Source organism: Mya arenaria, chromosome 14, assembly GCF_026914265.1.
Source record: "Mya arenaria isolate MELC-2E11 chromosome 14, ASM2691426v1".
NCBI classification, from domain to species: Eukaryota; Metazoa; Mollusca; class Bivalvia; order Myida; family Myidae; genus Mya; species Mya arenaria.
The window spans coordinates 19,115,708-19,132,928 of NC_069135.1; the positions used below are offsets into that span (position 1 = coordinate 19,115,708).

The window sequence follows — 17,221 nt, forward strand, 5'->3', positions numbered from 1 at the left end:
TTTTATTATTGTAAACTGTTGAAACTACATTTATGCCATTCTGTTCGAATTTACTATACAGAACTATTCATGGGACAGTAAATTACCAGCTTTCGTCGAAATGCCCAAATATGCTTTCTCGTTAATAACTACATTAACTCGTATATAATAGTTTTATAACATTTTTATGGCATTTTGAATAAATGTCATTTGTTTATTCAATCACGTACGTGATTTTTATTCCTTTCATCCGTAATAGTTCGCCTTGGACTGATCTCTGGTCAATATATAAAAATAACGGTTTATTTCACAAAATTGACTTTTGGCATGTCTTTTACAGTCGAGTCTTTGTCGGATCGTTTTATTTAAGTTAAAAAACACAACAACACTGCTTCAGTCGTCAATATTTTAGCAATGCATGTTTTTGAATGGCGTCTGATAAAAGTGTTTGGGAATGGGGTACTACACAGTGTTAATTGAAGGGCGAGTTTACTGTCCATAATATGAATTTATTTCGACACGAAATTGGAAAGATTGTGATCCTACACGTTGACATATGCTGATAAATTAACCAACTCTGTGCCAAAGGCCTATTTACGTTGGGCTATTTAAGTTAATTTATTCATAGACACGGCCTAAATACCAAGGAAACCAAGTTGTTAGCGTCCCTACTCCGCACGTGGCGTCATTTTGCTTCCCGCGGTTTTTGTCATTACTATTTTTGGTTTTGCTTTTAATACCTTTAGAAGTATTGTATTAAATAAATGGTATGCTACATATCAAGAAAGTAGACACACCATAGGGCTGTAAATCTTAGGCACTTATAAAGGCACATATACGCAAATTGTAATATCTGCGCGCTTCAGTGCATTTACTAACTAACTAACTAACTAACTAACTAACTAACTAACTAACTAACTAACTAACTAACTAACTAACTAACTAACTAACTAACTAACTAACTAACTAACTAACTAACTAACTAACTAACTAACTAACTAACTAACTAACTAACTAACTAACTAACTAACTAACTAACTAACTAACTAACTAACTAACTAACTAACTAACTAACTAACTAACTAACTAACTAACTAACTAACTAACTAACTAACTAACTAACTAACTAACTAACTAACTAACTAACTAACTAACTAACTAACTAACTAACTAACTAACTAACTAACTAACTAACTAACTAACTAACTAACTAACTAACTAACTAACTAACTAACTAACTAACTAACTAACTAACTAACTAACTAACTAACTAACTAACTAACTAACTAACTAACTAACTAACTAACTAACTAACTAACTAACTAACTAACTAACTAACTAACTAACTAACTAACTAACTAACTAACTAACTAACTAACTAACTAACTAACTAACTAACTAACTAACTAACTAACTAACTAACTAACTAACTAACTAACTAACTAACTAACTAACTAACTAACTAACTAACTAACTAACTAACTAACTAACTAACTAACTAACTAACTAACTAACTAACTAACTAACTAACTAACTAACTAACTAACTAACTAACTAAGAAACAAACAAGCACATACATAAATGAATAAATAATCAATTAGGTAATCAGCTACTCTCGCGCTCTCGTGACACGCACTTCTAAATAAGCACTCTCCATACGTCTTTGAACGTGAAAAGGAAATTCTTTCCAACATGGCTGCTCCCTGGTTCCGTTTTTTTTCCGCCGGGCGAAAATTTACCCTTTCATGAATCGGACCTTGTCATTTAACTGGCGAAAAAGAGACACCTCTTGATAGTTTCAGTCTTCTCTCTACTGCGACGGTGCCTCGAGAAGTAAGATGCCATATGAACAAGTATCCCGGAACAACCTGTTTTTGACTGCATAAACATAATAAAGAGATAATAAAAAGTGAATATTGTCTGTTTCGTTTAAAAAACAAACATTTCTCTTTGAAAAAAAAAAATCGTACCTATCGTTATTTGTTGATATTTTGCATGCTAAAAAGCGGCTGTCAAATGCACTAATTCGGCCTCCATTCGACCTGTTTCGACCAACATCTTTACAACAGTTAAAACTTTACTTCACATCAAAAGTTAGTGAGTTTTTCATCTTCAAATTTTTAATTTGTACAACTCTTTAAACTATTTATAGTAACAATTATTTTAGCATATTTTCAGTCATTTAATAGCTACTGACTGTTACAAGAGGGGAATAGGAATGCACCATCCCATCTTATTGATTTCACATGGGAACAAAAAGACAAATGCACCTATGGTCACACTGGCTTACTGTGTCAATTATTATAAATGGCCGTTTACGCATATCTTGACCGAAACGCTTGTATTCCACACATTTCTCAGAATCGGAAACCTGCTCTTCATCGGAGCTGTCAATATTGTCAGATGATCCAAGACTGTTTTTAGACATCTCACCTTATTTGAAGTGCTTGCTTTTGGCGACATGCGTTTCCTTTTCTTCTTGTTCTGTTAGAAGCTGACGTATTTCCCTTAATCCAGCTGGGTTCATTGTGGGATTCATCTTTGCGACAATGCCGTCTTCAGTCATAGCCATGCCTCCAATGATTTTACTTAAAGTGCTCCTTTTCTGTGACCGTCTAGACATTTTGTATTACTTTCCACCTCTTTGCTTTAGAAATTGTTCAGCAGAGGATGTTTCACAAGCCTTTGTTTTTGTTAGCATAGGTACATTTACTTCTGCACCCGAGTCCCTGAAGAAGGTGGTTGAAGGGGCTTTCTGGTGATCAGGTACTATATTCCTGTTGAAAGGGTAGAGACAACTCTTCTTGAACGCAGACTGGATGAAGGACGGTGTAAGAGTTGAACCATATACCTGGATGCAAGACGGGCAACTTTGTTCTTAGTAACCAATCATCCACAAGGTACCCATGTAGCTGTTGATTGATGCTATCACTAAAGGACCAAAACAGCCGGCATCAAGGGGTTGACGAAGAAGGCTACAGCGTGGAGGTAGTACACAAATTATGTTGTCTAGTATCAGCACAGCTCTTGGGAACACAAAATATGGTGGAATTTGATGTCCAGCCCAATTTACACAGCCAATCAATGTTAGTTTTAGATCTTCCAGATGTGATGGTCTTGGAGTTTTGTTATGTTTGCCAGATACTATTTTGAGTGGTTTGTATTCTGTTTTCAAAACCTTTTCTTCCACATTGTAATGAGGCTTGGCAGCAATGTGATATTTGACCATAATCTTATTGAGTTGGTCAAAGTACTTGTCGATTGCCTCTCTTGTTGCTCACTTGGCCCTAGCAACCTCTAGGCGTTCTGGTTTCCCTACAATAAGTTCTGGCCACATCAATAGAAGCTTGCATAGCCAACGTTCAGTAAGAGAATGTGTTTTTTTTTTACTTCCGAGTCCAAAACTGACAGCATAATCTGATGCAAGATGAATTGGTTCTTGTCTACTGTATCCATAACCAATTTTAGCCTGAGGGCAGAGTGGAACAGGCCCAGACTTCATGGTATCAATATTAACTTTTCCCCTGAGTCCGTCAAGAACGGTTGTCTTTGGTATAGCATATGACAAGGTTGACTTTCTGATTGACATTCGTTTTTCCTTAGCAACAATTTATGTATGCCTGTGTGAGATAATCAGAATCATACCCTCTATACGATCCTCTTATGGTATTCCTAGGCTGCAATATGCATACACTATTGATAAATAAGAGCCTAATTGAATTGTAATTGTGCTACCTGAAGTTAATTTTCACTAAGGATAAGCAATATCCTATTTTGATGCGCTTTTTATGTTGTGCAGTATACTACGAAAACTGTTGGGCGTAGGTTTTTGGCTCTGGTGGATATGTAAAATCTGACAGGAAACAAGTGTTTTTCACGTGAAATCGTTCTTAATCAATGGAATAATTTTTCATTAAGTAATATAACTAATTGTTCTTGTTTCAAGTAAATTGTTTTCGTTTTTAGGCTGAAGGCCGCTACTTTTGCAGACTTTTATAACCGTATTTCGGAATTAACCATCGGCAGATCGACATAACATTTTTTAACTTTTGACAATTGAATGCGCGCTCGGGCATCAACCACAGCGCTGTTAGAGCTGCGGTGATAAACGACGTACCCGATTACTCTAATATCTGCTCTTCGGCGCTGCGTTCTGCCTATCAGTTACCTTGCTAAAAGGAGCGCTGTAATGAGTACGTATTCATACTAAGTTATGCGGTAAATAAAGTGCGAATAAGCTGCGTTTTTGCGTAGATACTGGGAGCTAGATACTATCGGTTAAACATAGAATCTGCGTAATCGGATTTGGACAGGTTTATGTGCGTCAGTGCGACTGTAAACAATTGTAAATACGTATACATAAACAAATTTCAGGTTTGGAACAGTAGAAACCAATAGAGTTCCTTTACCTTTATTTTGATTGAGATGTTATGATTGTTGTTGTTGTCATTACAGGATCTGCTGCTATTGATGTTAATTTCATGTACTCTATGTCAGAAATTTGAGCGGCAGTGAGTTCGCGAGTTCGGGCCTGGGTTCCTGCCACATGTCTGGGGATGCAGGCCTTTCTTGCGATTGTGCCTAACATGGGCCACTGGATGTTATCCTTGGACTGTTTACAATATCATTGTTTAGTTGAATAAAATATGAGCAAAAGTGAGTTAAATGACTATATATATTTGCTCTTCGCTCGCTCCTCTTTTTTGCTAAATGCAAAACAAATATTTTTATTATTATTTCGCTCGCTCGCCCCATTATGTTTTGGAAAAAATCCGATGAACAAATTATCAATTTGGTGTGGCCTTGGTATTTTTTTAAGAAAGACAGTCCACACACTGGAACATTCCTAGCCAGCCAAAAAAGATTTTAAAGATAATTGAATGTGCAACTTTTTCATAAATCAAAGCACTGAAAGTTAATTATGTAAGGACGCCATCTTCAACCTTATTTTGTGTAAGGAATTCATCATCCAAAAACAAGAAGGCAAGTACTCTTCCAATTAGTAACGTTATATCCACGGTTTAAATAAAAATCCTAGCAATTAATATTGTTTATCCGCACAACTAGTTTCTGAAAACATATTCATTTTACGAATTTGCTTTAAAACATCACCATACAATTCAGGATGAGCAATACTTTTACCAATTAAAGATTTAAGACTACTATTGATATATATATTATACAATGACCATTAATGAAGTTTTCATTAATTTATGATATCTGAATCCCTGCTTCAGTTTTTTCGTAAGTATACTGAGGGAGCAGAAAGATTTGACATATGTACATATTCTAGCGAATCTTATCAACTATGCAATAAAAACACCATATGATGGTGTGTTTTTTTCAAAGCGAGAACAATGTCGGACAAAATATTTTCGAGTACAATGTCCGAACGATTTTTCACTTAACCTATTTGTGACATTAACATTACTTTATCTTCAATATAAATTATAATGATTTCTTTAAAACAACTAAATTTCATAATCAGATTTAAAAGTTTGTTTTGTTTTGTTATGTTTTATTTCAGGATCTGACACCATACATTCATCACAATGGTACTTATATGTTTGTCCAGAACTTTTGCTAAACACCAAACTATCACTTGGAAATTACAACAAAGGAAACATTTGCAAATTGAATCCATATTTTGTAGACATTTGTTTCATATACCTGATTTTTGCGCTACTACACACGGAAACATCGAGTTACAGACTTAAACTAAGCAAACCTTATAACACAAAAAATCACGCGAGTAATATGTGTTAAAATGCGGGCTCGTTGCCCCTATTCTAAAGATCCTACCTTAACATTCACAAGCCGAAATTATAGGTTTTAGCGGACGAATTATTCGCCATCTAGTTCGGCCGATGTACTATGGCGATCACGTGATACCGGTGGACGTAAAAAGATACGTTTTTCGAAAGTCCGTCAATTACTGTCTGTCCATTTCTTTAAACTTGACCATAATATTTTTACTTTCAAATTTTTCGATGTAACCGATGCAGCCACCCGAAACCAATGTAAACGCGCGACCATGTATTTGACACAGAGAAAACCACTTTCCACATTTAAGGAAAACCCTGCTGTAACTCAATGTAACTATTGTAACCACATACCTCTAATCAGATGTCGACCTTAACACTCGTTATGTTGAAGTTGAAAATTGTCGATGTTACCGATATAACGGCAGTGTAACACACTTATCACAGCATGCACGCGTTACAATACACCAGTATTACCGATGTAACTATGGTGATATAGGCGTTGCAATATTCGCAGTTTTTATTTTAATGGGCCAAATGTATGCCCCATCTCTAAGTAATGTATATTATAACAGAGTTCTGTTCTACATAATAACTTATGCTCATTCATGTTAGCATAAACGAAATATTAAGTCAACTCAATTCTCAATGTGCTCTTTTCTACAGATTGTGATATGGTTATTCAAGCTAACCTCAACTACCTAGATACGTCTATTGCATTCTTATAGTCCTCTATTCTATACATTGTGTTAAGCTTATTTAGAGCTTTCTCTTTTATTACATACCGTATGTATTCTTCAGTTCAGATGTTTTAGCAATGTTATTTGTTTTTATAATTTGTTACCTAGGAGAATAAAGTTAATGTTCGGCCATGGAAACATCTTGAATCTCATCCCCACACCCCCGTATATTGTACATTTTACCAAGTTTTTCGGCTTTGAATACTGGAATTAAAATGGTAAAATATATTCTTAACATTAGCCGAAAACAAAGGTCTTTTCAACCATTTTATATTTGTCTTAGCATTTGTGCTACCATTTGTCTCCGCAATTTATTCATGTACCGTATGTACTCCTGGTAATTATCTTAAATATAATTCAATAAAGTAAAAAAATATCAATAAATTGTTTTGTGAATTTTAAGGGAATTTCATATTACGTATTACAACGACAAACAGTTAAAAATACATTTGAACGATGATATAACATTCTATTTATGTTCGAACAGTTGTTTTCGTCTGTATTTGTTTGGTGTGAAAGCAAATGCTCGATCATTCAGCTTCAAAAGCAAGAAAACGTTTGAAAAACGGTATAGCCATTTTTCTTATAAACGGTAAGTTGGTAATTTCCAAATATATCTTTATTTAAGCTTAAGTGTTCTGTTTTGTTTGAGGGGAAGTAACTACAATTGATTTTAAAAGTAGTTCTGAGAGTTGAAATTTTTACTCCTTATGTTGCAGTGAAAATATCAAATTGATATATTCTCTGTTGTTATTTCGCTGATAAATGTCCATATTGCATCGAAAAGCATGAGAGAAATTACGATCTGACACTGAATCTAACAATTATTCTCTTTATATATTTTTAATCTACATTATGTCACCCGTGTAAATGATGCCAATCTAGTATGGTGTTACCGAATATCATTATTTAACATTGTTGCACTTCGGATATATTAAATACGTGCATTGTGTAGTAGCTGCAGTGCAAACTTGCATGATTTCATATCTGAAATGTCCCACCAAATGATTCAGTTATCACCCGAATTCTTATCTGTTGTGAACTTTATCAATAACATTGTGAAAACTTGAATCGCTAATTGCTGTTGACATGAAGGACTTTATGATTGTGATGACAAGGTTTTTCAATAATTATCTTGTAAAATGGAGTGAATTAGTGCGTAGAGGATAGGAAATCAAATTACTATACATGTATAATTATAAATGCACTACTGCATTCGACAAACATTCCAAATATTGCTCGAGTAACCACAGTAATGACAGTTTATTTTCACCAGAACTAGTTATAAGAAAGTAGAGTTTAAGCCGGGTTGTTAAAACACAGGGTGCTGCAGAAGAGGAACTGGATGCAAAGGGTGAACATAGCAAGCTGTATTAGCTGTAAAGAATTAAAACATTAGATGTTAGGAATTATGTTTATTTGAACTAATATCATGTCTAAACTGCCAAATATGTGAAAGTTGTATATAATAATAATCATATGATAAATTTTAATCAAAGCAAAAAATACCCAGATTCATTACATTAAGCATTTTTTTTTTAAAGGCAGGACGTTGATCTTCGTGAGGTCAGAAAGCTGCTACTAAAATGACCGACAGCATCCTTTCATAACTCTTAAGCTAAAGCCCTATAAAAAGAACCTACGGTATCCATTCTTTTAAGCCAGGACAATATGACCCTGATTAGTATTAAAGCTATTTATTTATGTTGTCTGTCATAGTTATTAACTTCCATCATATGACTGATATTAGGCTACTTCAAATATCACACAATCTTTGAAATTTTGATAAACAGTTGTAAAGTCCAAGTGAGGATTAGTATAAAAGGCGAAAACGATAACTTGTATTAATTAGCAACATTTACGAGCAAGTTCGTTTGACACTTATTCTCGATATATGCAGTGGCTTTTGTGTTAACAGACTTTAAACGACAATACACGGTACCATTATTTAAACTACTTCTAGTGGGGGAACCAACGTCTGACGCTTGACTACTGCAGAATAACACTGAAAACGAATTCAAGGTTAGATGTATAACATTTTTTAAGTAATTATGTTGATTTGTTTATAAAACAAATCTTCCACACGACATGTTTTTATTATGTTTAACACAACTAGTTATGTATCCGATGTACACATTAGTTTGCCATTGCTATTGGCGATGCTGTAAACTTTTGAACGCTGATGACCCCATATAACTTATCATTTTAAAGGTAACTGCTTTCCGAATACTTATGTAAAAAATAAGATTAAAAACAAACAATATATGTAAAGTAATCGGATAGTGAGCTTTCTGCAATCTTGAAACCTAAAACGGTCTTACAAAAAGCAGGCCACACGTACACATACCTAGATTACGTAGTGTACAAAAAGTAGGTCACACGTATAGATTTAAATATAAATTGAATAACCAATATTTCATTATGGCGACGTCATTTGTGTTGATAAAACAGTTATGATTGTTTTCGTTACAAACTTAGCGTTCTTTATCATATATCTATATGTACATAGGGTATCATAGGCATGGTATTGATGACCCAGTTCACGCGCTGTGTCAATAACTTAAATGTTAAAAAAAACAATTACCGTCATTAACCAGTGTATGTTGACAGCAGGCAACATTGCACACTTAACGTTAAAATGTACAAGTGTGATATATTGTTTTTAGTATGGTTTTATTAAATGAATACATACCTAAATATGTACCAACAATACCAACATATTACACCACAGGTGAACGATTTGCTTCTGTTCACAATGCACGTATGCGAAACAAAGGTAGCAATCTTAACGCTGACCTCCGTTATAATCAATTAAAGCAAACTCCTTTATGTGCATGTGGAACTGATATTGAAGACGCCGAACACTTTCTGTTCCAGTGCAAAAATATTAAATAGAACGTGTATTTAATGTTTAGGGAAACCGTGCCTTACATCCACTTAATGTCGACAAACTATTGTTTGGCCTCGACAACCTAACCGATGAACAGAATGAGTTCATTTTTATACAAGTTCAATAATACATAAGTAATACTAGACGATTTTCGTTATAACTGTCATTCCAGTAAATTAAAAAGGGGGTAATTGCGACAAATGTTTTCTTTCTTTTTTCCCTTTTCTCTTGCATTCATATATTAACATCGCATCATAGTTGAACTAAGCTCATTTTAATATTATTAGTTTACATTGTAATTTTCAAAACATAGCAGTTTGTATCATAGTGACAATTTTAAACTGTTATGCCATTTCTGTTTGTTGATATAAGTCTGACAAAACGGGGAGGGCCGACTCTAACCCTGTAATAACTTGTGGCCCAACCCTTTGTATATTTATACATATGTGCTGAAATATTTGCATTTAAATGTGCTATGTAAACTTGTTTATATGCAATAAAATATGATTTAACAAAACTAAATATGTACAGAAACTATATAAAAATAACATTAACTTTCTGACACTGACAGATGGAAATATCGCGCAGCTTACGAATGGCAGTTATATGATTACCAGACATTTTATTGGTCAATGGGACCTTAAAATGATAGGCGTATTGTATGGAACTCTCGGGAGAATGTAATGTGTTAAAGTTGATCAGTTACTCATTTTCCTAAAATTCTTTTATGACATTATTCAAAATCATAAACGTTTTACCCTATACAATTGATAAACTTTATTTCAATTGGTCAATAGCTTTACGAAAACTGCGTAAAGGTTAAAACACAAGTAAACACAAAACAACACAACATAACAGTATATAACGTATTTTTATTATCATTTTACATATCACCGCATTGTTTCAATACAAAATAACATGCAAAGAAATAAAGTTGTACTGGTACACACAGATTAGAAAGGAAGACTATGAAACATTGATAGTTTCTATATCTATTACATAATACATCAGTGAAACAATGATGAATTGAAACTCTTTTGGACGATTTCGTGATCACCAAATTTTCGAAATTTGCTAATGATGGCCATCTACAGGTATAACTTTTAAATGTTTAATACAAAGTTCAGCTGTAATAGTTAAGACTTATTGTTGGTCTCTAAACAAAAAAGTCGGCAGACAGTGCAAGGTACGTTCCTATGTCAACTATTTCTACTTCAGTAATAGAAAAAATGATCTTGTAAAGTTTTGTCCAGATTTGATTTGTATTGTTACATTCGTGTATTCAGTCACAATTTTTGGAAGCATTTTACGCATACTATATATCATTTTTATGTTCATTACGGGGACATTTACATACAACCACGTACATTAAATTTGTTTTCAAATAAAGCTTTCAAACAACCGAATATTCAATGCAATGTGTAGTTTAGAATTGCAGTTATATTGTATGTAATATAAACTCCCACCAAACATAATGAAATAATAAAAATATATTTATTTTGGAATGATTTTCGAGTTAATAAGAACTTAAGAAAAACACAAAAAGTAATGCATTTGTTTTCCTTTTCATTAGGCACAATTTTTACAATGTTCTAAGCTGAGTCAAATCAAAAGTATGCATGCGATATTGAGACCTGATCCAACTGGTATGCAAGCACAAGTTACTTATTAGATTATTGGATGAAGATAAGGTGATAACCCCTGATATATTCAACTAATATATCTAGAACACACTCACATTGTCACACGACATGACTTTATCGATCCAAATACTGTGACATGCACAGCGAGACATCAGGTGATTACACATCATGTCACATGATTTCGTCCAGTGATATCTGCCATTATCGGGTAAAGTTTATCTACATGTGATAAAATGGCGCAGTGATGAATTTCTGATTATAATATATTAGTATACTGTACATATGGTTGTTGATTTTTATCCTGGCTTGTCGATGTTACACAAAAACACACCACACAAAAACACGACTTAGAAGCATTTTTTGTGGTTTTCGTATGCTAAAAGGACGTTAATTTAGCTTTACTTTACTCCCGTCCATTTACGGTATTTGGACGTTTAATAATAAGCTCAAGCCCTTTAAAATAAAAATAACTTGAAACTTAAAGAACACAGACCCGCGTACATGTTGGAAATGTCTAAGTAATAAAACTAAAAGAATAAACGACACCAGTCTATCTATTCTTAATGATATTTTCAAATTCTCTGAATTTTTCGCAAGATATATTTACACTAGCAATCAATTTAAGAATCACTGTTGATGAGATTGAAAAAGCATTAAAAACATTGAAAAATAATAAGCCTGATGAACTGATCATGTAAAAAATGAGAAAATCGATAGAATATTTAAAATATTGAAGGATATACATGTATATGTTAAATTGTTCAGTTTAATTACAGACAAGGGAATTGTTCCCCAAGGTTGGGCATTATTCTGGCATACCGGACATTTGTTTCCGGTCATGTGACCAGTGCTGAAAAAACCCATCTTACACCCCCAATGTAAGATGAGTCACGCACAACAACGCGCCACATCTTATTTCTTTTATTGTATAGTTTTTGAAAATTATATCATGCCATTTCAATAAAGCGCAATCAAATATACATGTTTGAAAGATTTTTTATTAAAATTGAAAATATATAAACGTAAAAGCGATTTTTAGTGTTTTATTACTGCGCTTTATGACGCCAGTAAACAACGTCGCACGTGCTTTTTGGTGAAATGTACCAAAGTTCGTTTTCTACGTCATTTTTTTCCAATATTGAAGATCGTATCTTATTTCACCCATAATCATAGAAAAACTATATTATCACTTGCGCCTTCGTCACTCGTGAAAGTATATTTTTATATGACACTAAAAAAATCGATCACTGAAATAAACAAATATTCTCTTTTTCTGAAGTTTCTGTAAACGGTTGACAGAAGTCTTCCCTTAAGCCTACTTCCGTTATCGTTTAATTCACCTTTCACCTTATGCTTAGGTCGTTCCCGTTTAACGGGTGTTCACGTTCCTTGCGCCCAATAACGGTTCAAGGGCCTTAACTCTTACAGTTTCGTCCGTTATCATTGAAAGACGTGATTTATATAATTTTCGTTCATAAACTCGTTCTACCTTAAGCGTACAAGCGTTAACAATTTTCGGACGTTGTACCTTTATTTCACGCCAATTAACGGCAAAACGGGTGTTAAACCTTTTGATGACGCACGTTAGAGGTTAATAACGTTAAATTTTTACCTCACATCCTTTATCTTACGTTCGTTAGACGTTAACGCGTAGGCGTTCGTCCATTATTGTTTAAACAGGCGTTATTCTATACCTCTCGTCCATTTAAGGAATTAATTGCGGGGTTGATGTCATCAACGGTGAACTTTGACCAGCAAAATTGCTTTTATATCCCCTATAATGACATCAACCCAGCAATTCATTCCTTATATTTACACCAATGGTTCATTATTTAATTCAAAAAACTGTTAAAAAAGATACTCCATTTCTTTTGAGAAAACCTTTCACTAATCCTTTCTTACCAATTCTGTAAATAGACCAACCCGAATTTAACCGGAAATCATTTTTTTCAAATGACGTCACAATAACGCGTGAAAAGATCAACCACTTGAAATCACTTTTAAACGTATAATTGAAACACTTTTGGCAACAATACATTTAAAATATAATAACTTATCACTTTCTAAAATGTTAATTTATATTTTACGGGACCTGCTGACACAATACAAACAATACAAGATCAATAGTGTCCAATGTATATTGTTATGCGATGAACTGCGATCCGAACATATCCGAAGATGTTGCGTTCATCGATTTGCCGAAAAGCAGTTCATTTAAGGAATGGAAGTTCAGGTGTAAATATTGACACTTAATGGAAATCTTTCCATTATTACACGTTCCTTTGTTTGTAAACGGAGGTTTACTGAGGTTGACTGATATACTACCTTTAGCTGCATTATTTACGGTTAACAGACGTTATACATATAGCTTACGTCCATTAACTGTTGACTGATGTTTTGCCTTTAGCTAAGTTGTGTTACGGTTAACTGACGTTATTCCTTTTAGCTTACGTCCAATTCAGATCATCGACAGACGTTACACATTTTGCCTGCATCAACTAACGGTTCACGAATGCTATACCTTGAGTTTTTATAACGTCCATTATAGGTAAACTGATATTTGATACAGATCACATTGTAAATAAGCTGTGAACTGTATATTATGTCCTAAGATCTATTGTTATAGTACACATTTTTAAAGTGTTACTATCTGAAAATAATTTTTTATAAGAATATATAAAATTTATTATTATTATGTATCCTGTTCGACTAAAAGACCGTCAAACTGTATTTGTCGTTGTACTTCTTCTAACTCCTATTTTTCAACCATTTTGTTTTCGGAACAGAACTAAAAAATACGTTATTTTTTTTTTATTAAAAAATCAATATATATGGATACCGATGTTAGGTTGCGCATCTTGCAAGTATTAGAGCTCTGGGGAACTTTATTGTAAAGTTTTCTCTCCTAGTCAATTTTTATGATGCAAACTTTATCAAGACACTTAGATGAATTGATTGAAACTAGGTACATTGTTCATCGATAGCAATGTAAACTTGTGTACCATGCAAGAATCATTACTATTTGTCACATTGTTTATTTAAATTCTACCCCCTTTTGCTTTGTTTATGATGTATAATTTGTCCTGGTATTAAATAGAAACCGATGTGAAGTTGTGCATCTTGCAAGATATATACCTCTGGGCCACAGAATTGCAAAAGTTGTTTTTCTATGTTCATTTGTTTTACAATGCAAACTTTGTGCAAACTGGTTTCAAAAGTACTTAAAGGAATTGATTGAAACTTTAAACATGGCTTGGTTGTGATGTGAAATGAAAACCTTGCACGAATTATATTTTTCAGGTGCACATCATTGCAAAGTAATATCCCCTTCTTATTCTCTTTCGATATTATTATTATTATTATTATTATTATTATTATTATTATTATTATTATTATTATTATTCTTATTGCTGTTATAATTATTTATTATTATTATTATTATTATTATTATTATTATTATTATTATTATTATTATTATTATTAAGCTAACCTAAAGGGATTGTTAACTGACCTAGCTTAAGTGCTTCAATACTTAACGATGAAGTTATACCTCTAGCTTACGTCTATCAACGCTTCACAGACGATTTAGTTAATGTCTATGCACATTCAATCAATGTATTCGTATTGTAGGTCCGTGATTTGGGAAAGCGTTTTCGTCATGCTCCGAAACCTGAGTTACTGACAATAACTTCAAGGTCTGGCTGTCTGATCTGAAGGCCTTATTTTCTGACTCCACATTCAACAAATACAATCCCCTTGCGCAAGATGCCATATACCAGCTCGACAAGGTAAGATTTTGCGGAATTCTGGATATAGATAGTCGGTTAATGTTCAAAGTTTACATGCACTTTATGTCTTGCAGTTGTGTGAACGTTGATGTTGAAGCACACGCTATTTATTGATATAACAAAAGTTTATTCCACAGCTGGAGAGAGACGAACATGTGATTTGACGTTCAGACATCGGAGCAGCACGTGACCTTAAAGGACAGCGCAAGCAATAATGGCTGAACAACAACGTGCGTTAGAGAGAGAAACTGGGGATTTCGTGCTTGAAAGAGAAACTGAAGGTAACATCGACCATATACGAGATGTTGGAAGGACAGCTATAGATGACATCGAAAGTTCGAAATCAGCATTAGAGAGAAAAGCGTCGGATCTTGGTGACGTCCTCGAGTACGAGACAGATGTAGGCGCCCGTGCTATACAACATGCTGAAGACAAAGTTATTCAGAACATAAAAGGGTTGAGTGAGCATAAACAGACACCATCTAAATCAGGTCAGTGAGTTTGTTGTAATAAAATTGAGGCTTTATGCAAGAAAACTTCACTAAAATTACCTTGCGTGCCTTTTTGCGTTCATACAGCATGGGCACACGCTCTCAATCCTTTTTATAACTCATTTTCAGTTAATTAGATGAATTCTGTTAGATACAATATAAGTCGTAAAGTAGTTAATACACTTCAAAATAACGTTTGTATCGTTCACTGGCGTCGCTACGAGACGATATCCCCGATACTCGCGAGAAACTCAAAAGCGCTCGCAGAGATTTTTTTCAGGCTTACTAATCAAGTAATATGCTGAAAATTTATGTTGAAAATGAATTCAAAATGGAAATATAATAATGGATAACAAAATTTTAATAATTTACCTGTATACTTTTAACACTGTCAGAACTTTTGACGTTTTTTGTTGAAAGGGGAGTATTTCACTAAAATTGACACTCCTCACTGCAGTGATCTTAACAACAGGAGAACAACAGCACGCTAACGTTTGGTCCTTTATTTTAAAAATCTGAAGGAGGCTCTTATCATGTATCGTCGGGAAAACAACTGCACCCTAACGCTTGGTCCTTTATTTTACATGTATGAAGGAGGCTCTTATCATGTATCACCCCGAAAACAACTGCACCCCAACGCTTTGTCCTTTATTTTACAAATCTGAAGGAGGCTCTTATCGTGTATCACCCGGAAAACAACAGCACGCTAACTTTTTGGTCCTTTTTTTACAAATCTGAAGGTGGCTCTTATCGTGTTTCACCCGGAAAACAACTGCACACTAACGCTTGGTCCTTTATTTTAAAAATCTGAAGGCGGCTCTTATCATGTATCGCCAGGGAAACCACTGCACCCCAACGCTTTGTCCTTTATTTTACAAATCTGAAGGCGGCTCTTTTCATGTATCATCGGGAAAACAACTGCACGCTAACTTTTGGTCCTTTATCTTTACAGACCTGAAGAAATATCTCATCGGGTATCACAGCAGGAACAACTGCTCGCTACCGCCTGGTCCTTGCCTAGATCTGGAAGATTCAGGACTTTTGGACCTCTATGTTCGGCCAAACATTAGTAGGGTTGATCTTCAGTCAATTTATAGAGACAAGACATCAATAGAACACACTACAGAACCTCTCACGAATTTGGAGCAGTTGTTCAGTTCGAAAGGTATCATATTTCTCACCGCAGACGCTGGTGTTGGAAAGACATCATTTTGTAAGTTTTTAGTTTTATCGTGGTGTAAGGTACAAGAGGGAACGACCAATCTGAAATCGAAGGTTAGTGGCACTCAAACTGTTCTAAGCGATATTGAGTATTTGAAAGAGTTCTCATATTTGTTTTACATCAATTTACGTGAAAACCAAGGCGATACATTAGAAAATATCGTTTTCCTCGCATACGGAATCTGTGTATTCAAAGTTATCGAAAGATTATAAGGCCTTCCATGATATGTTATCTAACGAAAACAGTTTGTTCATATTAGACGGCTTAGATGAATGTAACATTCCTTCGATAAAGCCCCTAGCTGAGAATAGAAGTATACAGTTCTCATTACATCACGGCCTTGGAAACTTGCAAATATAAATACGCCAAGTAAATACATACATGCGAAAATTCAGGTTATGACAAAAGACGCGTCCAAACAACTTGTGATTCGTGCAAACGAATGTTTGAACAAGCATTTTAAGACATCATATGAGGCAGGTGATTTCTTAGACGCTGTTGAAACTCAATTTTTAGAATCTCAGCTCGAAAATCCAATGTTTGCGCTGCAGTTGTTATGTGTCTATCGCGATAAACGCAGTGAGAATAAAACATGTCCGGACAATGCAACCGTTCATAGATTATGTTCAGATTTCGGTACAACGTTAGTACCTCTTCAGACGAAACTGACATACCTTGGTAAGACAAGGTCGCATGTGTACGCAAA

At 34.2% G+C, this 17,221-nt stretch overlaps 1 protein-coding gene across 1 annotated transcript; it reads left to right on the forward strand.

Moving 5' to 3' along the window:
• Positions 1–8,355: 8,355 nt before the first annotated feature.
• LOC128218408 (uncharacterized) lies at positions 8,356–16,727 on the forward strand. The gene is made up of 4 exons (XM_052926074.1): positions 8,356–8,503; positions 14,645–14,802; positions 14,940–15,293; positions 16,246–16,727. The coding sequence occupies exons 3-4, from the start codon at positions 15,017–15,019 to the stop codon at positions 16,725–16,727; spliced, it is 759 nt and encodes a 252-aa protein (XP_052782034.1). The 5' UTR covers positions 8,356–8,503; positions 14,645–14,802; positions 14,940–15,016.
• The last annotated feature ends 494 nt before the right edge of the window (positions 16,728–17,221 follow it).